Source organism: Crotalus tigris, unplaced genomic scaffold, assembly GCF_016545835.1.
Source record: "Crotalus tigris isolate CLP2741 ecotype Arizona unplaced genomic scaffold, ASM1654583v1 scf7180000024437.13266115, whole genome shotgun sequence".
Taxonomy (NCBI): domain Eukaryota; kingdom Metazoa; phylum Chordata; class Lepidosauria; order Squamata; family Viperidae; genus Crotalus; species Crotalus tigris.
Window position 1 is genome coordinate 5,983,403 of NW_024100606.1, and position 21,419 is coordinate 6,004,821.

A 21,419-nucleotide genomic window follows, 5' to 3' on the forward strand; every position below is an offset into this window, starting at 1 on the left:
GGCTTTGCCGTTTTCTTGCTCTCTGTCTTGGATTTTAGTGGGGGTTTCTTTTTGGATTAGGTTTGTAATCTTATTTCTTTGGAATCCATTGGATGTTAGTACATTGGTGAGAGTGTGTAGTTCGGTTTTAGGTGTTGTTCGTCAGCTAAGCATTTTGTTCTGGAAATGAGTGTCTTGGCTACGGAGTTGATTTGTGCTGGGTGGTGGTATGAGAGAGCATGCAGGTAGCGGTTTGTATGTGTTTTCTTCTGGTAGATGGTGTGTCCTACGGAGCCATTGGATTTCTTGTAGACTAAGACATCCAGGAAGGGAAGTTGGTTGTTAGCTTCTGTTTCCATGGTGAACTGTATTTTGGGGTGTAGGCTGTTGAGATGTATGAGGAAGTTGTCCAGTTTTTCTTTCCCATGTGGCCAGATTATGAAGGTGTCATCTATGTATCTGAGCCAGAGTTTGGGTTTGTGATCCAATTTTTCTAGAGCTTGGGTTTCAAAGTGTTCCATGTAGAGGTTTGCAATGACAGGTGAGAGGGGTGATCCCATGGGTGCTCCTTCTGTTTGTTTGTATTTTTGTCCATTATAGATGAAGTATGTGTTGGATAGGCAGTGGTTGGTCAGATCTAAGATGTGTTTGGGGGGGTTATATTTGTTTTGGATAGCTGTCAAGGCTTCTTTGATAGGCACTTGGGTGAAGAGGGATATGACATCGAAGCTCATGAGTAGGTCTCTGGGCTGTAAGTTTTGTTTGGTTAGGGAACTTGGTTCCCTAGCCATCGAAAGCTTGGTTTTATTTATTAAACCGTGTTATTTTATCTCCTGGTGATCACCTTTTTATCAAAATGCATGTACCCAGGAATCGTTATTCTTCAATTTTTAATATTATATATATATATATATATATATATATATATATATATATATATATATATATGTAGGTCTTTGGTTGTTCGGGTTTTCTCCCACGTAAAATTGGGAGTGTCTTGGCGACGTTTCGACGAAGTCCCATTCGTCATCTTCAGGCTGGTGCTTTCAGCTTCGTGCCTCGAGCAGCAATGTGTGGTCTTAGCTGTTTCTTCCTTTTAACTGCCAGTGGGGGTATGAACTGATTGGATGGGAGCTTGGCTGTGTTCTGATTGGGTGGAGGTGTGTTCTGATTGGTTAGGGGCGTGGCTGTGCTCTGATTGCTGATTGGCTGGGGGGTTGGCTGTGCTCTGATTGGCTGGGGGGTTGGCTGTGCTCTGATTGGCTGGGGGAGTGTTCTGTTTGGTTGTGCTCAGGTTAGTCTGAGTTGCAGAGGGATTCAAGATTTTGGGCTGCCCTGCCATTCCTTGGCTTCGCGTTCGTGGTCGTGCTTCCTCTTCATGGAGGGTGTCAGTTTGCTTCATGTATGGATTGGGGGGGTTTAAAGTGGCTAATGATGCAGCTGTGGTCTGGCTTCTGGTTTGTGGTCGTGCCTCATAGTCAGTGTGGCTTTGGGTTTGTTTTTTGCGTGGATGTTTGGTGGTGACCTCCTGTGTGGTTTTTGTGAGTGTGGGTCTGGTATCATTTTTTGTGTTAGGGAGTCGTTTGTCAATGAGGGCGGGTTTCCAAATGGCTGGTAGGCGGGAGGTATCATCTCGCTTGTTCATGCTGTGTGGGCGTTTTTCTATCTCGATGGCTTCTCTGATTATTCTGTTATTAAAATGTTCACTTTTGGCAATGGTTCTGGTATTTTTAAAGTCAATTTCATGTCCTGTAGCTTTAAGGTGTTGGACCAGGGAAGATGTTGGTTCCTCTTTTTTGATTGAGTTCTTATGTTCTTCAATGCGTGCACTTATTCTTCTGTTGGTTTGTCCGATGTATGTGGTGGGACAAGTGGTGCATGGGATTTCGTATACTCCTTGATTTTCTAATTCAATTTTATCTTTGGGGTTTCTAAGGATGGTGGATATTTTTCTGTTTGTGCAGAATGCTGTTTTGATGTTGTGTTTATGGAGGATCTTACTGATTCTGTCTGTGATGCCTTTTATGTATGGGAGGATGGCTTTGCCGTTTTCTTGTTCTTTGTCTTGGATTTTAGTGGGGGTTTCTTTTTGGATTAGGTTTGTAATCTTATTTCTATGGAATCCATTGGATGTTAGTACATTGGTGAGAGTGTGTAGTTCGGGTTTTAGGTGTTGTTCGTCAGCTAAGCGTTTTTCGTTCTGGAGATGAGTGTCTTGGCTACAGAGTTGATCTGTGCTGGGTGGTGGTGTGAGAGAGCGTGCAGATAGCGGTTTGTGTGTGTTTTCTTCTGGTAGATGGTGTGTCCTAGGGAGCCATTGGATTTCTTGTAGACTAAGACATCCAGGAAGGGAAGTTGGTTGTTAGCTTCTGTTTCCATGGTGAACTGTATTTTGGGGTGTAGGCTGTTGAGGTGTGTGAGGAAGTTGTCCAGTTTTTCTTTCCCATGTGGCCAGATTATGAAGGTGTCGTCTACGTATCTGAGCCAGAGTTTGGGTTTGTGATCCGATTTTTCTAGAGCTTGGGTTTCAAAGTGTTCCATGTAGAGGTTGGCAATGACAGGTGAGAGGGGTGATCCCATGGGTGCTCCTTCTGTTTGTTTGTATTTTTGTCCATTATAGATGAAGTATGTGTTGGATAGGCAGTGGTTGGTCAGATCTAAGATGTGTTTGGGGGGGTTATATTTGTTTTGGATAGCTGTCAAGGCTTCTTTGATAGGCACTTGTGTGAAGAGGGATATGACATCGAAGCTCACTAGTAGGTCGCTGGGCTGTAAGTTTTGTTTCTTTATGATCTCTATAAACTGGAATGAGTTTTTTACGTGTGAGGTAATGGATTCTGCATAGGGCTGTAGTTGTTTGGCGAGAAATTTGGCTAGGTTTTGTAGAGGTGAGCCTATGGAGCTGACTATAGGTCTGAGTGGGGTTCCTTCCTTGTGTATCTTGGGGAGACCATAGAGTTTGGGGCATCTGGATGATTTCTCTCTGGGAATGATTCTTTGCTGGATCTCTTCGCTAATGGGGGAGGCTTTTATTTTGGATCTGGTGGTTTTTTCCAGGTAGGTGGTGGGATCTGTATTTAGGGGTTTGTATGTGGAGTCTTGGAGTAGGTTGGTTAATTTGGTTTGGTAGTCAGATGTGTTCATAACCACCGTGGCGTTGCCCTTGTCTGCTGGTAGGATTATTATGCTGGTGTCTTCTTTAAGGTTACGTAGTGCTGTCTGTTCCTCTTTGGGTAAGTTGCTTTTGGGTGGCTTGCTGGTGCAGAGGATGTTGGTGATTTCGAGTCTGATTCTGTTGGCGTCGTCGGGGTTGATTTTAGTCAGGCTGGTTTCAACTCCACATATAATGGTTTCAGTGGGGATGTGTTTGGGAGCGACTGCAAAGTTGAATCCTTTGGAAAGGACATTGGTTTCGGCTTTGGTGAGGATCCTATCTGAGATGTTATGCACTGTCTGCTTCATGTGTGGCTGTGAGGGAGGAGGGGTTTGTTTCTGGTGTTCTTGTAGTCTTCGGAGTTTGTTGGTGTGTGTATCTGTCTTGAGGGTGGTCTGTGTTTCGGCTCTCCAGACGGCAAGTTGTTTGGATTTGTCCCAAAGGATTTGTCCCAAACAAGATCCACCCCGCACTTTGGGACAAATCCAAACAACTTGCCGTCTGGAGAGCCGAAACACAGACCACCCTCCAGACAGATACACACACCAACAAACTCCGAAGACTACAAGAACGCCAGAAACAAACCCCTCCTCCCTCACAGCCACACATGAAGCAGACAGTGCATAACATCTCAGATAGGATCCTCACCAACGCCGAAACCAATGTCCTTTCCAAAGGATTCAACTTTGCAGTCGCTCCCAAACACATCCCCACTGAAACCATTATATGTGGAGTTGAAACCAGCCTGACTAAAATCAACCCCGACGATGCCAACAGAATCAGACTCGAAATCACCAACATCCTCTGCACCAGCAAGCCACCCAAAAGCAACTTACCCAAAGAGGAACAGACAGCACTACGTATCCTTAAAGAAGACACCAGCATAATAATCCTACCAGCAGACAAGGGCAACGCCACGGTGGTTATGAACACATCTGACTACCAAACCAAATTAACCAACCTACTCCAAGACTACAACAAACCCCTACAGATCCCACCACCTACCTGGAAAAAACCACCAGATCCAAATAAAAGCCTCCCCCATTAGCGAAGAGATCCAGCAAAGAATCATTCCCAGAGAGAAATCATCCAGATGCCCCAAACTCTATGGTCTCCCCAAGATACACAAGGAAGGAACCCCACTCAGACCTATAGTCAGCTCCATAGGCTCACCTCTACAAACCTAGCCAAATTTCTCGCCAAACAACTACAGCCCTATGCAGAATCCATTACCTCACACGTAAAAAAACTCATTCCAGTTTATAGAGATCATAAAGAAACAAAACTTACAGCCCAGCGACCTACTAGTGAGCTTCGATGTCATATCCCTCTTCACCAAGTGCCTATCAAAGAAGCCTTGACAGCTATCCAAAACAAATATAACCCCCCCCCCCCAAACACATCTTAGATCTGACCAACCACTGCCTATCCAACACATACTTCATCTATAATGGACAAAAATACAAACAAACAGAAGGAGCACCCATGGGATCACCCCTCTCACCTGTCATTGCAAACCTCTACATGGAACACTTTGAAACCCAAGCTCTAGAAAAATCGGATCACAAACCCAAACTCTGGCTCAGATACGTAGACGACACCTTCATAATCTGGCCACATGGGAAAGAAAAACTGGACAACTTCCTCACACACCTCAACAGCCTACACCCCAAAATACAGTTCACCATGGAAACAGAAGCTAACAACCAACTTCCCTTCCTGGATGTCTTAGTCTACAAGAAATCCAATGGCTCCCTAGGACACACCATCTACCAGAAGAAAACACACACAAACCGCTATCTGCACGCTCTCTCACACCACCACCCAGCACAGATCAACTCTGTAGCCAAGACACTCATCTCCAGAACAAAACGCTTAGCTGACGAACAACACCTAAAACCCGAACTACACACTCTCACCAATGTACTAACATCCAATGGATTCCATAGAAATAAGATTACAAACCTAATCCAAAAAGAAACCCCCACTAAAATCCAAGACAAAGAACAAGAAAACGGCAAAGCCATCCTCCCATACATAAAAGGCACCACAGACAGAATCAGTAAGATCCTCCATAAACACAACATCAAAACAGCATTCTGCACAAACAGAAAAATATCCACCATCCTTAGAAACCCCAAAGATAAATTGAATTAGAAAATCAAGGAGTATACGAAATCCCATGCACCACTTGTCCCACCACATACATCGGACAAACCAACAGAAGAATAAGTGCACGCATTGAAGAACATAAGAACTCAATCAAAAAAGAGGAACCAACATCTTCCCTGGTCCAACACCTTAAAGCTACAGGACATGAAATTGACTTTAAAAATACCAGAACCATTGCCAAAAGTGAACATTTTAATAACAGAATAATCAGAGAAGCCATCGAGATAGAAAAACGCCACACAGCATGAACAAGCGAGATGATACCTCCCGCCTACCAGCCATTTGGAAACCCGCCCTTATTGACAAACGACTCCCTAACACAAAAAATGATACCAGACCCACACTCACAAAAACCACACAGGAGGTCACCACCAAACATCCACGCAAAAAACAAACCCAAAGCCACACTGACTATGAGGCACGACCACAAACCAGAAGCCAGATCACAGCTGCATCATTAGCCACTTTAAACCCCCCCAATCCATACATGAAGCAAACTGACACCCTCCATGAAGAGGAAGCACGACCACGAACGCGAAGCCAAGGAATGGCAGGGCAGCCCAAAATCTTGAATCCCTCTGCAACTCAGACTAACCTGAGCACAACCAAACAGAACACTCCCCCAGCCAATCAGAGCACAGCCAACCCCCCAGCCAATCAGAGCACAGCCAACCCCCCAGCCAATCCTAACCAATCAGAACACACCTCCACCCAATCAGAACACAGCCAAGCTCCCACCCAATCAGTTCATACCCCCACTGGCAGTTAAAAGGAAGAAACAGCTAAGACCACACATTGCTGCTCGAGGCACGAAGCTGAAAGCACCAGCCTGAAGATGACGAATGGGACTTCGTCGAAACGTCGCCAAGACACTTCCAATTTTACGTGGGAGAAAACCCGAACAACCAAAGACCTACATACAAATAAAACCTCAGAAAACATATATATATATATATATATATATATATATATATATATATATATATATATATATATATATACACACACATACACGCGTATATAGTCTTTCCTGAAAAAACACTTTTCTTTGGTTCTCTAAACTTAATTGCATTGACGGTTTCAGGTATTCCAAAGTTAATTACTTCTGATATGATTAAAAGAGGAGCCGCAGTGATTGATATTGGTATCAACCATATTCATGATCCTGTCACTGGAAAGACAAAATTAGTAGGAGATGTAGACTTTGAAGGTAAGCCAAATTCCTATGTTCTTAGAAGTGCAAAGTTTTTTTTATTAAAGAAATAAATCATCAGTCTTGAGTTTTATTTCCAGAGGAAGTAATTAAGTAAATGCTTAACACTAAATATAATTAAAATTTAGTTGAAAGTTCCATTCCCTCCCCCATTTTTCATAAGTCTAAGCCAGGAGTGGGGAACTTTGGCCCTTTTATGACTTGTGGACTTCAACCCCCAGAATTCCTGAGCCATCCATGCTGGCTCAGGAATTCTGGGAGCTGAAGTTCACAAGTCATAAAAAGGCCATAGTTCCCCACCCCTGGCCTAAGCCTTCAACCTGTGAATAAAGATTCCTCTGCCTGTTTATGGATATATATTTTAGGATTTATTTTGGAATCAAGACATTACTTGTATAAATTTTTTTATCTCCATTACTTATTTTTAATTACATAGATTAATAGTTCTTAATTTAGCAAACTTCTCTTACATAATCTGATATTTAATGATATACAGGTAGTCCTTGACTTAAAACCATAACTGAGCCCAAAATTTCTGCTGTTAAGTGAGACATTTGTTAAGTGAATTTTGCCCCATTTTACAATCTTTCTTGCCATAGTTGTTAAGTGAATGATTGCAGTTGTTAAGTTAGTAACCTGGTTGTTAAGTGAATCTGGCTTTTCCATTGACTTTGATCCCAGGACATTGCAATCATCGTAAATATGCTGCCAAGCATCTGACTTATGGTCATAAATATGAAAAATGTTCATAAGTCACTTTTTTTCAGTGCTGTTGTAACTTTGAACGGTCACTAAATGAACTGTTGTCATTTTATTACCTGTATAAACTTTGTGATGTCCTAGGTGCCCAGAATAGCTTTAACAGTGAGACGGGTGGCATATACGTTAATAAATAAATAATATAATTTATGGTTTACGTATACAGTAGATAAACATGGTATACTCAAAATCTGTAGCTATGAAAATAAAATATATAATTGAAAGTCATTTCTATTAAATGTATTATTTGGGTAAAATAATCCTGAAGTTATTAGTACAGAATGTTAAAAGTGCCTTATGTTTGCAAAATCTTTAGTTTGAAAAACAAAATAATGATCTTATTAGGCTATTTTTGTGTAATTTTCTGGAATGATAAATCCAATTTGGGTCTTTAAGAACTTCTACTGTAAGAATGAAGATCTTCCTGTGCAGAGGATTCTGTTTATTAAGGATGAATTTCACTTCTTTTGGAAGTTGAAAGCACTGAAATTTCTGAGAGCATTACAAAATGATAATATTACAGGGTAAAATTCTTCAATAGAACAAGGCAGCTTTTCAGAACCCTTGAGACATATGATCTGAAATTAAATATGAAGCACCCATGCTAAGTTGTATTTAGAGAAAAGAGATAATACAATCTAAAATAGATGCTTGAGTACCTAAACATGGTAGGTGGCCCTACTTCCCTGGTGTCAGAGAAATGTCTAATTTGGATAATAGTTTAATTTGTTAAAATGTTATCTGTCAGATCAATTTCTAATGATATAATTAAAAATACAGATTGGAGGTCTTCCAAGTCCCCCCCCCCCAACCCTTATGAATGTAGGTAAGGAAGCCATAAGTTTGGGGGAAACTATGTTTACTGAAGGAAGAAGAACTCAAGTGAAAGAAACTATATTTTAAAAATTGTGTCATTCCATCAATTATGTTGGTGCCTAATAAAATGGCAATGGCTGTATTTTTATCCTATACCACATCAACACTACTACATTTGTTTGGTTATCATTTTGACTGAGCAATGTTTTTGAAATTTAATGAAAATTCCTCATTTTCTGCAATTTTTAAAATAAGCAAATATAGCTTTGGTTTCAGGAAGCACAGCAAATAATATATTGTTCCCAGTGTCATTAAAGGAACAGAAGCTGCAATTTATTTCAGATGTTATTATAATTAAAAAAAAATTCAACCAATTCCTGGGCATGTGAATAACAAATAAGCCTTGGCCCCTTTTTTAATACAAAAGCAGTAGGAATCACCATGTTGCTTATTTGACCCCACTGTGGATGCTTCTGGAAACAAATTATACACGATGATGTGAATGTAAATCTGCATACATTAACCCCGAGATTAATAAATACCTATTCAGCTGGTGGAAGAAACCATCACATTCTGATAAAGGAACATTGATGAGTCTGAATCAGGTTTGAGTTGACTTATAATTTAATATAATTTAAATTGGTTTCTATTAATTCCTATTTTATTTGAGACTATTTTTAACAAGAATCATATGCTGGAACTGGAAAACTATTTTGTGTTTTGGATTTATGTGTCTTTTTTAAAAAAAAAAAAAAAACAAACCCTGCTATTCAGCTAGATCTAGATGGTCCCAAAAAGAAATATTGTTGTCCATTGTTGGGGGTGGATTGCATTTGAATACACATATTTTAATACATGTTTTTTACACAGTTTTTCCTTTTTTTAAAAAAAAAATCAGAAGTAAAGAAGAAAGCTAGTTTTATCACCCCTGTCCCAGGAGGTGTGGGACCAATGACAGTTGCCATGCTCCTGAAGAATACCTTAATTGCTGCAAAGAAATTGATTTACTAAAATGTATAAATTGAAGTAATTCTATAGTTATATAAACATTTATTTTTGTTACAAATGTATTTATTAAAATGTGTTTATGTTAGATTACTGAGAAAAGATTTATTTCTAAATCTGTTACAAAAATGTATACTTGCAAAGGACTAACTTAACTGATTTAAGGTTGAAATTGATGTAACTTCTATGCATTAATCCCTGTCTAAATGTTTGGTTCCTGTTGGAACTGTGCTGTTTTTCAAACATATATTAACAACTGGATTTGAAATGAAACCAAAACCTGGGTCTGAGTTCAGATGTAAACTGAAGTGCAACTCCAGCAGACAATAATAAGGGCTCACAATCCATTATGCACACTGATGTGGGGACACTCAAATGAATGCTAAGAACTATGAAAGATGCTTAACAGACATAAATCAGGAGTTTATCTCTGGAAACATGGTTTTGTTGATAAATATATTATGTTCACAATTGCAAAAAAATAAATAGTGTACAAATTTTAAGATGCTTTTGATCTAATTCTCAGATGCATATTTATATAAAAAGGAAAATGTTATCCAAAAGTAATTATTGTGTTTCCAAGCAGTTTTCATCTACCTCTAGTTGATTTTTTTTACAGCTGGGAACTAGACATTGACCAAGTAAGTTAACCCTTCTTAACTCACAGAAGCATAATTCCCTTAACAGAGCAAATAAGGTACAATAAGGTTTGATTAGCATTGTAGTCAGAATGAATATTTAAATAAGATACCTATGATTGTTGCAAATAAAGCATGTTATCAAATATTTGATCATATGTTAGGAACCCAATTAGCCACTTAGCTACACTTTTTTATTCAGTTGCCAAAATAATGCTAAATTGGTTTCCTTTACATAAAAAATATAAACAAATATATTTAAAATCCTCCCCCTTTTGTTAGTTATCACAGTGATGCATTTATTGTCATTTATTCCTTTGTCATTGTTTACTTTATTGTTCTATTATTTTACTGCTGTTTACATGCTTTTCATTTTTCTTTTTTATTATTATTATTATAAGCTACCTGGAGTAGCCCCACAGCAGGATAATGGCAAATAAATAAAATAAAATAAAATAAATGTCATTAGAATTTTTAAGAATTGAGATGGAGGCTCTTAGTAAAGCTTATTTATCATTTTCCTGCATTTAGACAGATTTGGAATATTGAAAAAAATACTGTAAATAATGATAGGCAATATGCCAGATTATAAATTCCAAATTTGGAATATAATAATTTTATGCAATAATATTGTAACTTTTTTGTTAATTATAACATTTTGTTATAAAATAAAATACAAAATAAGCAGATAGTAGGACCCAATGGGGAAGGAAAAGGGAAAAAGAAGTGAGGGGAAAGAGGGGAGAAAGAAAAAAAGAGCATTGACTTCCGACTTCCTCTGTTGCAGTAGAATAAAGCATTAACACTGAACCTCCACTTTTTACTTTTCGATAGTAGTATAAACTAGCCATTTCTATAACAACAAATCAATCTAATCAGTAAATCCCAAGATCAAAGTTTTCATTTTTTCCACTTTTCCACTCCATGTGGAAACAAAAATACTTACATTCTTTTCTTTAATTAAAACAGTCAATTTAGCTATCTCTGCCAATTCCATCAACTTCTGTAGCCATTCATCCATAGTAGGGATCAAAATGTCCTTCCATTTTTGTGCATATAATAGTCATGCTGCCATTGACATATATAAAATCAGAGTTCCCCAAAAACTTTTCTACGTCTTTTTTGATTATGTCCAGAAGAAAAAATTCTGGTTTCATCTTTATCTTTATCTTTCTATAATAGGATATAAATCCTACTCCAATATTTCTTTTGCTTTATCTCATGGTAAAAGGTCCCTTCTTTACATTTACATTTCCAACATTCATTTGAAATATCTTTAAGTTATTCTAGATAACTTATCTGGTGTTAAATACCAGTGGTACATCATCTTATAAAATTTTTCTTTTAAATTATAATTCAATATAAATTTTAAGCTTTTCCTCCACATGTTCTCCCATTGTTCCAGCATCACATTATATCCAAAATTCCTTACTCACTGAATCATACAATGTTTTACATGTTCACTTTCCAAGTTCAATTTCAATAACATTTTATCAACCTTAGCAATATTACTTTCATCACTACCACATAATAAAACTTCCAGTTCATTTTTAACAAAGTTAAACCCATAACTCTTTTCACCTAATTTAAATCTTTCAATTGTTGACATACAAACCAATGACAAACATAGCCCTCTGACTCTAACTCTTCCCTCGACTTGAGGGTAGGGTTCCCAGAATTGAAAAGTATCATTTTATCATAAGTCCATCAGTCTGGCTTTGTGACCATTTCTTTTCTTAAAAAAGCTTCCTGTGGGGATATCCAAAGAGGCAACGTCGTAGAAAATCTTGTTTTGTATTGGTTCCAAAATCTTAGTATGGCACGTCTAACAAAGTGATTGTTAAAATCCATATTGTCTTTAGCTTTATCATACCATAGGTAACTGTGCCATCCAAACCTTAATTCATGACCTTCCAAACTAAATAGTCTCTTGTTCCAAATGTTTTCCACTCTTTTAGCCAAGCCAGACATCAAAGTACAATTTCAGATCCGGTAGGCCCAAACCCCCTCTTTCCTTAGCATCTTGCAATAATTTGTATCTAATTCTTGGTTTTTTCTCCTTGCCATATGAATTTGGAAAGATCCCTTTCCCATTGTTTAAATGGAGCATGAGTTGCAAGTATAGGTAATGCCTGGAACAAAAAAAAACATCTTTGGTAAAACATTCATCTTAATTACAGAGATTCTACCCAATAGCAATAAATGTAATTTGTCCCATCTTTGTAAGTCCTTTTTAATGTCATTCCGAAGAGGAATATAGTTATTTTGAAACAATTTTATATTTGTATTTGTCAGCAAATATTGTAGTCATGTATTCTTGTAATATTTTAGTCTTGAACTTGTTTTAAAATAAGAATGAAGTTATTTTTTTAGATATAAAGTATTTGGACTTTGAAGCATATTTTCATAGTTTAACCATTGTTCCTTAGGAGAAAAACTTTCCCATATGGAGGAAATCAATAATGGTATTTCGGCTACCATGGATGAAGCTGTCTCACTACAACAGGCTAAAACTGGGGGAAAAAACACTCTGATTAAACCCGACTTCTGATTAGCTGCTATAATTTTCTTGGCATTATGGAAGTGGGTTTTTTCACTGATTTCTTTGTAGGCTGTCTTTGGAATTCCCAAATAGTCCACATCCCAACTACCCTGTGCTAAACCTACTTAGCTTCCAGGAATACCAAGTTTAAATATGTACTATAAATTTGTTGAGGCAACAGATAATTTTCAAGATGGAAATAGAAATATTTATTTCCTAATTCACCACCCTTTCAGAAAACTATCAAAACTCTCAGAATCATTCCTGCAGCTACAAAGTAGCACAGAATCAAAATTTGATTCAGCACATTTGTGCAGTATGTTTTAAATGACCAAGGAGATCCCATTTAGATGCTATCAGCATCTGAACTAATATTTACATGTTATGAGAGTGAACATTGTTTGTTTGATTGGCAGGTACCGCATATTATTTCAGCATGTACTTATGTTTCAATTATATAAACTGCAGAATAAATGAAGTATCTAAATAGTGGATGGCATAGGGAAGACTAGAAATATATAAATGTCATACCAATAAAATTGGCCTCCAGCCATATAATTGAAAGTTATGCTCATTTCCCAACATTTCAATAATTGTTTTTACAGATACAATTATGAAGTTGTGAATTGTAGCAATATGAATTACAAACATGGCTCCAATACATTATATGATATATTTATATAAATTTGTCTCCTGCTGAATTCTTTGTCATAATCCATACCTAGAGAGACTTTATTAATATGGGACTTTTATTATAATTATCCCACTGTGTTTTCTTTCATATTTCCATGAGATCCTTAAACACAGACTTCTCATTCTTCATGTATTTCTATCTAAACCATTCACATTTGGTTTACAATGCCACTGTTTTCATAGAAATCAACTTTCATTATTAGAATTGCGTCCTTAGAGGCACAACAATACCCAGAGTTAAGAGGAATTTTAAAAAAAATATCTGACCATATTTCAAGATAATAGATTTCTTTTTTAAAAATTGGTCTAGTTATGCTGAAATGCCAAGACTAGTGTAAAATGAGCAGTTCTTTTCATTGGTAAGTAGTATTGACATCTTATTGATACAAACAGCCAAAATAGAAACAGTTAAAAAAGAGGGAATAATATACAATTTGGTTCTTGGTATCGCTCTGGGAATTTTATTGCCTATTTACTAAAATATAGGTTTGCTCTCCTTTTATTATTTTAAAAAATGATTAAAGATTGAAATATTGTGATTTCACTTAAAGATTAATTTAGGCTTTAGGTAACAAACTTATGTTTGGAAAATTAATATTGGAATAATTTTTCTCAATAATTTTATGTATTACTATAATACAACAAAAATATATATTAATACTTATTTTTCTATGTATCAATACTGTTGATTCAAATTATCTCTTTATTACAGTGATAGAAGAGTTTAATATAATTGATTAAATTCATTAAATTTCAAAATCCCTTTGATTGACTTTCATAAAATAGCATGTAGATTCCTACAATAGTATAGATCTTTAAAGCTGTATTTACAATACAATCTTACATCCACCTATAAGGATTTTTGGTAAGTAATCTTATTTAATTAAAAGAAAATCAGAGTTGAGGGGGAAATGAATTGAAAGAAGATCCAATAAAAAAGTCACACTTGATCTATGATTACCAATTAATCTTGATTTTAAGTATTATTAGATATACACTGTAAATGCCTGCAAATTATTGACAAAAGAAAATGGAATATATATATATATAAATGACAAGCAGTGGTCATGTTAAATGTCTTAAGCAGAATCTATATGGAAAGCTATGAAGAAATGTAATTAAATAGGGATACCATATCTGACCTGAAAAGATCCAGATAGTCAGTAAATAGCAGCAAAGAGGTACACAAAACCACACCTAATGGTTATTCTTATTTTTGCAACCCAGATATGGTCTCTCTAATGTTGGAAGGTTTGCGATACAGAAAATGAGATCATTCAGAGATACCGAATGTGGTATTGATAATGCCGAGACACATATACAGTTTTAAAGCTGGTTTTGCTGGGGACATGCTGTTGAGAAATGAGTTAACACATAACCTACTTGATTGGAGGAAAAAAAAAAAAAGTCCAGTTGTCTACTTGATGGCCACTAGATGGAAGCAAATAATTGTTATTCTGTTTTTTTTCTTCCAATCAGGTTTTATTTGTACTCCTGATGACATGGTCTTGCAGTTTTCTTGGCAAGATTTCAGATGTAGTTTGCACTCACCTTCTTCCCAAGGCTGAAACAGAATGAAGAATGACTAACCCAACTGACTTTGTGCCTAGTGGCACTAGAACTCATGATCTCACATTTTCTAGCCTGGTGCTTTAACCACTACACAAATTGGTTCTACAACAAGGACTTAGTGTATCTTTTTGGTGCCCTCTAGCAGTCATACATATTTTAGCAATCCAAATGTGCTATACCCAATAATGGATGAAATTACCTTTAGGTTTATGGGCAGGTGATTCATAACACCATTAAAAGGATATTCGCCTGGTTCTAAACAGTGGCTATTTGATCCAGATTTGTGCAACTGATAACTGTAATCTATCAGCTATTTATATATTTCCTCAGCCCTAGCTGAGTCATTCATTACCACAATTTCCATCAGCAAATAGTACTAGATACTTATTGCTGTGCTGGGCTTTCCCTGGCTAAGTCAGTCCTTTAAATAAAGATCTGGACTCTAATAAACAGAATGTAACACTAGTGACTGTTTGGCCAGTACAACCAACATCAATGGTACTAGATATGATGGTACCTAGTAGCCTCATTCTTACAATATTATTGTTGTTAAAGTTTTGCATAGCTTAACCAAGCATGTTATGTGAAAACAGTGTCTTAGATAAGGGTATGAAATGAATGCTACTGTCAAAACTCTCAATCTTGGCAACTTTAGATTTTATGGACTTCAACTCCCAGAACTCTCCAGCCAATAGGATTTGATTCCCATAATTCCCCAGACTTGAAGTCCATACATCTTAAGATTGTCAAGATTGAGAAACCTTACTAGAGCATTAACTATATTTCTGGTTCTTGCCAATGAAAAAAAAATCCTAGAAAGACCATGCTTATCTAGGAATGCTATATCTACCCTCTCTTTGCCCCTGTCCCACAGCTGTACTGGGTGTGTGCAAAAAGGAAGGAAAGTATCTGAATTTTGATCACACGATTCCTCTCTCTCCTCTCCCTCTCCCTCTCCCTCTCCCTCTCATTAGGTTGTACTGTAGGTCATTTCATATTTTCATTGCTGTTAATTTGGTACAATAATAGTTGTGTGATTCCCAGAAAACTCAATATAGACCAGTTGACAAGTCACCTGGTTTCAAAATGATATTTCTTCCATTAAAGTTTTCTTTATTTTCAGAAAATTTTTCTTCCATTTTCTTGTGATTACAGACTTTGAAATCAGTGTTATATTCTTGCCAATACCTTATATATGCAGAATAATTTCTGTTGGCTAGAATGCCATTCCACTCATACTGTATTGGCTTCTGGAGGTGTAGAAAGAACACACCATTCCACATAGTTTATTATGAAGAAACACCACCATGAAGCTCTTGGGTTTAATTAGTTAATGAATATAGAATGACTAATTACCAAAATAACATGAATATTTGTTGACATCAGTGTTTTACAAATGAGCGGCTCATTGAATTCTTCTCATCCACCTTAAATTACTTTTGCAGAGTATACTGCTGAAAGATCTTATTATACATTATGAGACCTTTGATTTTGTAGTAGAGTATTCTGTACTCTGATTGGCAGAGGCTCCAATAGAGCACAGAATACTCTAGCCCTCAATTTGCCACCACAACTGAGCCCCAAATTTCTGTTGCTAAGTGAGACAGTATTAAGTGAATGTTGCTCCATTTCAGGACCTTTCTTGCCAGGAGTGCTAAGTGAATCACTGCAGTTAAGTTAATAACACGTTAAGTGAATTTGGCTTCCCCATTGACTTTGCTTGTCAGAAAGTCGCAAAAGGTGATCACATGACCCTTGGATGCTGCAACAGCCATAAATATGAATCAGTTGCCAAACATCTGAATTTTTATCATGTGACCATCAGGACTGTGCTACGGTCATCAATGTGATAAATGGTCATAAGTCACTTTTTTCAATATCATTGTAACTTCAAACGGTCACCAAATGAACTTTTGTAAGTCAAGGAGTATCTCTACAGCATGCAGAATACTCAGCTTTCATGCGTGCATGCTAAATACTTTCCCAACTCAAGAATGCAAAATCTCTGAAATTGTATAAATGATTTCAGGGAAGAAAAAATGGATCAGTCAAACAGCCTACAACATATTTATAGTGAGGAGGAATGCATTCATTATATATAGGTGCCTCAAAGCAAAGTTCTGGCCAAAATCAAGACATTTCAGATTAGCTTTTCTACCTGGTAAAAGGGAGGAGGAATGAAACAAGCCATAAGGTAAAGCAAGAATTTTGCTCTAGGAAAAAAAAGTTGTATTGTTAAGAAAAGCACCTGAGTGGAAAATCGATTTGTCTCATTGTGAAGATGCATGGCCACTCATCAACATCATATGGTAAAAGTACAAGAGGGGAATAAACATGATTTAACATCCATACAGTACAGCAGCTTCCTAACCAGCCAGCAAGCAGATCAAACAGAAAGGGCATATTCCATGGATTTTTTTATCTTCTACTGTTACAAGCCTCAGGACATGGATTCTGGATATCTGAAGGCCCAAGTGTGCAGCATCATGACAAGGAGAGAATAAAGATGTAAAACATGGTTTCTGGTATTCCTTCCAAAGTCTCAATAATACTGCTGTCCATGAGATTGGGAAAGAAAAAGGAGGAGGGCTTGAAAATTGAGTAGTGGGCATTTGACCCACTGCTCAGTTGTCTTTTTCATCAGAACATATTAAGGATTTTTTTTCCTGATCCTTTTCTCTGTAGTCCCCAGCTTGTGCTGGCCATTTTTAGAAATTGAACTATACGTTGCCAACCTCTCTTCCAGCAACAAAACTGGTTCCATTTCTGGTTTTGATAATTTATCCTGCTGGTGGGCAGTCCTAAGCTTTTGCTATCAGAATAGCAGATGTCAGTATAGCGGTCAAATGCCTGTTAACTGAATTGGTGTCAAAAGGGGGTTTCATCAGTGATCCATTCAAGGTTCACTTTGTGAATCTGGTCATCCAATAGGTAGATTGATAGGTAGGTAGCCCTGGGCCCAGAACTAAAATGTCATCAAGTGCCATCTAATGATTAAAGTGCTGGCTAGAAACAGGGAAAATCTGAGTTCTAGTCCCGCCTTAGGCATGAAAAACCAGCTTGGTAACCCAATTTACCTCGCAAGATGGTTGTGGAGAGAATAGGAGAGAAGAGTATTAGGCATGCTCGTCTCCTTGAATTATTTATTAAATGACAAAGGTGGGACAAAAATTAAATATAAATCTACTATTTTACTTCCAAGATTTGATTTGATTGGGAACAGTGAAAACAATCATATGCTTGCTTAGTTAGGAGTAATGCTTCTTACTTTAGCAATGGTTGCAATTCCTTATATGGGTAAATTGTATCCTGCCCTTCTTGCATCATTGAAATCCCTTATCACCTTGCTGGGCCTTCCTAGGAGTAGCAGGAATTGAAGGCCAAACTAGACATGATGCAACGTGCCTGACATAGAGTACTCAGGTCTGAGGAGTTTATTATTTTCATTAAAAGGCCTATCCCCGAGGATTTTTCAGGGGGGAGAGGTAGACTGAACGCACATTGCTGGGTAGAGAGTTTGGTAATTGAAGACATTTCACCAGTACAACAGCATAAAAGATGTTCTCTGTTCTCTGATAGAGTTCAGAAAGATAGGTTACCAGCATCAACATCTCACAATATCCTAGGATTAGTCAGCAAATTTGCTAATAGATGCTAATAGATACCTACTAAGGCTTCATCCTTGAGCTATTCTTGCTTTACCTTTTCCCTTCATTTTGTGACAACACCCCCTTTCACTCTTCTTTATGCCTTCTTTGGCTCAATCTGTCCTTTGTGAGCCTCTGATAGTTTGCATCAGAATGTTCCTGTGTATAATTTACTAAGAGGCTTTGAAAGCCTATGGAAATCTTGCTTTTTGGAGCTAGATGACTAATAGGAGAGACTGAACAAGTTGGGAAGAGGATGTATTTAGACCAAAAGATAAGAAACAGAGAGCACTAAAATTATAACTGTTGATAACAGAAGTCATAAATTTCAGTTTATTACATTCTAAACTAATAAACTAGGCTGAGTACTAGAACAGTAATTAGTGTAATTCTGAAAACTTTGCTAAAGCATGTGAACTGCTGCTTCAGTTGGCTAGACAACCGAAGTATATTAAGGAGACATTTGGAGTGCTAGCAATGATTATGGGATTGGATTTAAACTTCAAGACATAAACAGATGTGTAGAATATAAGCTTTCTAAATTATGTTAACTCTGGCTGGCAATGAAAATATCTCTAGATGAATTCAAATGAATTTACTTATTTATTTATTTTACTTATATATCCTGCCTATATTATTTTTACAAATAACATATTCAACTGACCTTCCTCCTATTTTCCCCACAACAATCCTGTGGGTTGGGTTGAGTGATTGGCCCAAGTCACCCAGCTGAATAATATAGTAAACTTTCAGTTCAGCATCATTTTCAAGCAATTTTCAGCAACAAATAATTAGTCAAATCTAATTAAACATATCCCCATTCTGCTCATTCTTCTAAACAATAAATTTAAATATATAGCCAGTTCCCAACTGGCTTTCAATTTGGTTTTGAATTGATTTTATGCAAAGCTGGTTAGGTGATCAGTGAACTTTTGGTAGATGGATGTTTGTTTGTTTTTCCATAAATGCAGCATTACCTGATCCTACAGAGGAATGAAGCAACTGTGACTTAATTTAACTTCAACTCAAAAAAAAAAAAAAAAGCATAAGTACTTTCCTCCAAACTGGGAAGTGGTTCAGCTTTTTTCAAGCCAAAACCAAATAATTCTTATTTTGTGAGAAGCCTCAAATCTCTTCCCTCCCACTGATTAAGCCATCTCATCCTTCAGCTCTTGACTACCTCTTTAAATCGTTCACCATTGGCCAAGTTAGTGGGTATTCAGTGATGGTCAATGAGGGAGGGCAGCCTTCAAATCCAAATTACCTAACTAACTGTAGTTTGGATTGGAGCCTGCTTAATAAAACTATCAGAGGAATATGAATATTCCTTTATTTTATTTAATATTTGAGAGCCAGTTTGGCCCAGTGGTTAAGACACGAGGCTAGAAACCAGGAGACTGTGAGTTTGAGTTGTACTCCCACTTTAGCATGAAAGCTGGTTGGGGGACTTTAGGCCAGTCACTCTCAGCCCAATCTGTTGTGTAGTGGGAACAACGAGGCATTGAAGACATGGAGTAGAATATTAAGCTCTTTATTAGGTTCTCACAGAAGCAAGCTCTAGCAGCTGTCTGACTTATATTTATACGTACTTATTCCCGCCTAAAACAGGTTTAAAGTTATACAGACACAGTCTATCTTTCAAATAAAGCAATCAGTTAACCGTTTCTTTATAACAGACCCTTTGAATTGCTTAATATATAACACCCCTTCCCCTTGCAGCTTGACTTTTAGTCTAAGCTTTTGTTTTAGGGGGCGACGGGCTCCAGTTCTGAGGATGCTCCTTCTTCCGGAGCAAAACCCTACTCTATTTTGCCCCGGGGCCCCATTACCTCTTCTGGGGGATTCTTCGCATGGTGATTCCCTCTGGTGACCTTTACAGATGGTAGCAATGTGGCCTTGTTTGCCACATGCTCGGCAGACAGCTGCGTGGAACCGGCATTCTGAGGGCTGGTGTCGTCTACCACAGCGAAGACAGCTAGGAAGGGAACTGCCTTGTCAAGCAGCCGCTGCCTTCTTTCTGGGATCTTCTGCACCCGGTCGATCTCAATGTCAATGTCTGGGTCTTTAGTTCTCTCTGATTCTTCGTGATGCACAGCCATCTGGCTGGGGAAATTCTTTGAGGAATGTAAAGCCTTGATGGCTCCATCTGCAACCTCTTCTGCCATCACTTCTTTCAGTGCGTCCTGGAATGTCAGGGTCTCTTTAGCGAGCAGTCTCTGTTGTAAGTCCCTGCTTCTCAGGCCACACACTAGTCGGTCCCAGAGCCTGTCCTCTAGGTTGGGAAACTCGCAGAGCCGGGACACTTGGCATAGGGCAGCCATGAATTCAGCAATGGTTTCACCTGGCTGCTGCTCTCTCATCTCAAATGCATGTCTGTAGGCAATAATGGACAGACCTGATTCAAAGTGCTCCTTGAGTCTTCGTTTCAAATCAGCAAAGGTAACTGACTCCAATGAAGCAGGAGCAATGAAGTTCTTGGCTATATCAAAGGTGGCTTGCACAACAAGGTTGCAGCTTTTAAATTGTTTTCTCTTACTTGATTTGCTCTGAAATAGTTCTCTACTCATGAGATGTACAAACTCCACCGTTCAGGGTGCGTCACGTTGAACTCTGAAAGTTTGCCTACTTTGGCTATAGTTAGCTATTGCTGTGATTCCAATGCCTTATGCTGCTAGGGCTTCTGTGAGTTTTCTAGGGACAATAGGAAGGCGATACCTCCAGCGTTTGTGTACTGGCAGGCAGAAGGAGGGAACGCTGTTCTAATCAGAGCACTGATGCCTGGTCTTACCCCTTTAGTGACTTAGCTCTCTTCTTCCTAGCAGCCTAATCCCATCCTCATCACCACTGTTGTGTAGTGGGAACAGCGAGGCATTGAAGACACGGAGTAGAATAAACAACACTTTATTAGGTTCTCACAGAAGCAAGCTCTAGCAGCTGCCTGACTTATATTTATATGGACTGCCACTAGGCGGCGGCCAATCAGTTTAAAGTACTCATTCCTGCCTAAAACAACAGGCTTAAAGTTATACAGACAGACAGTCTATCATTCAAATAAAGCAATCAATTAACCGTTTCTTTATAACAGACTTTGAATTGCTTAATACAAAACACAATCCTTTTTACAGAACTCTTGTTGTGGGGAAAATAGAGGGAAGAGATATTAGGTATTTTCACCACCTTGAGTTATTTATAAAAATAATAAAGATGGGATAAAAATAAATACCCTGTT

The 21,419-nt window shown here is 37.7% G+C and overlaps 2 protein-coding genes across 6 annotated transcripts in view; one reads left to right on the top strand and one right to left on the bottom strand.

Annotated features, from left to right (window-relative positions):
• Positions 1–9,601, top strand: part of MTHFD2L (methylenetetrahydrofolate dehydrogenase (NADP+ dependent) 2 like) — a 67,121-nt gene extending 57,520 nt beyond the window's left edge. For all 5 annotated transcript variants that reach the window (XM_039331512.1, XM_039331513.1, XM_039331516.1 and 2 more), the window contains 2 exons: positions 6,390–6,515; positions 8,992–9,601. In XM_039331512.1, the coding sequence (XP_039187446.1) occupies positions 6,390–6,515; positions 8,992–9,104 (239 nt within the window). In that variant the 3' untranslated portion in view covers positions 9,105–9,601. The remainder of the gene's footprint in view (positions 1–6,389; positions 6,516–8,991) is intronic.
• An 827-nt stretch (positions 9,602–10,428) lies between these two features.
• Positions 10,429–21,139, bottom strand: LOC120302695. Its single transcript, XM_039331519.1, has 2 exons — positions 20,020–21,139; positions 10,429–11,868 (listed from the first exon to the last, which is right to left on the bottom strand). Exons 1-2 carry the CDS (start codon positions 20,755–20,757, stop codon positions 11,776–11,778), a joined length of 831 nt encoding a protein of 276 aa, XP_039187453.1. The 5' UTR covers positions 20,758–21,139; the 3' UTR covers positions 10,429–11,775.
• Between the last annotated feature and the right edge of the window lie 280 nt (positions 21,140–21,419).

Coding starts and splice junctions, on each gene's coding strand:
- LOC120302695 (XM_039331519.1), bottom strand. CDS start 20,757: ATGAGTAGAGAACTATTTCAGAGCAAATCAAGTAAGAGAAAACAATTT. Junction 11,869..20,019: donor CGAAGAATCCCCCAGAAGAG/GTAATGGGGCCC, acceptor TTTTTGTTCCAG/GCATTACCTATACTTGCAAC.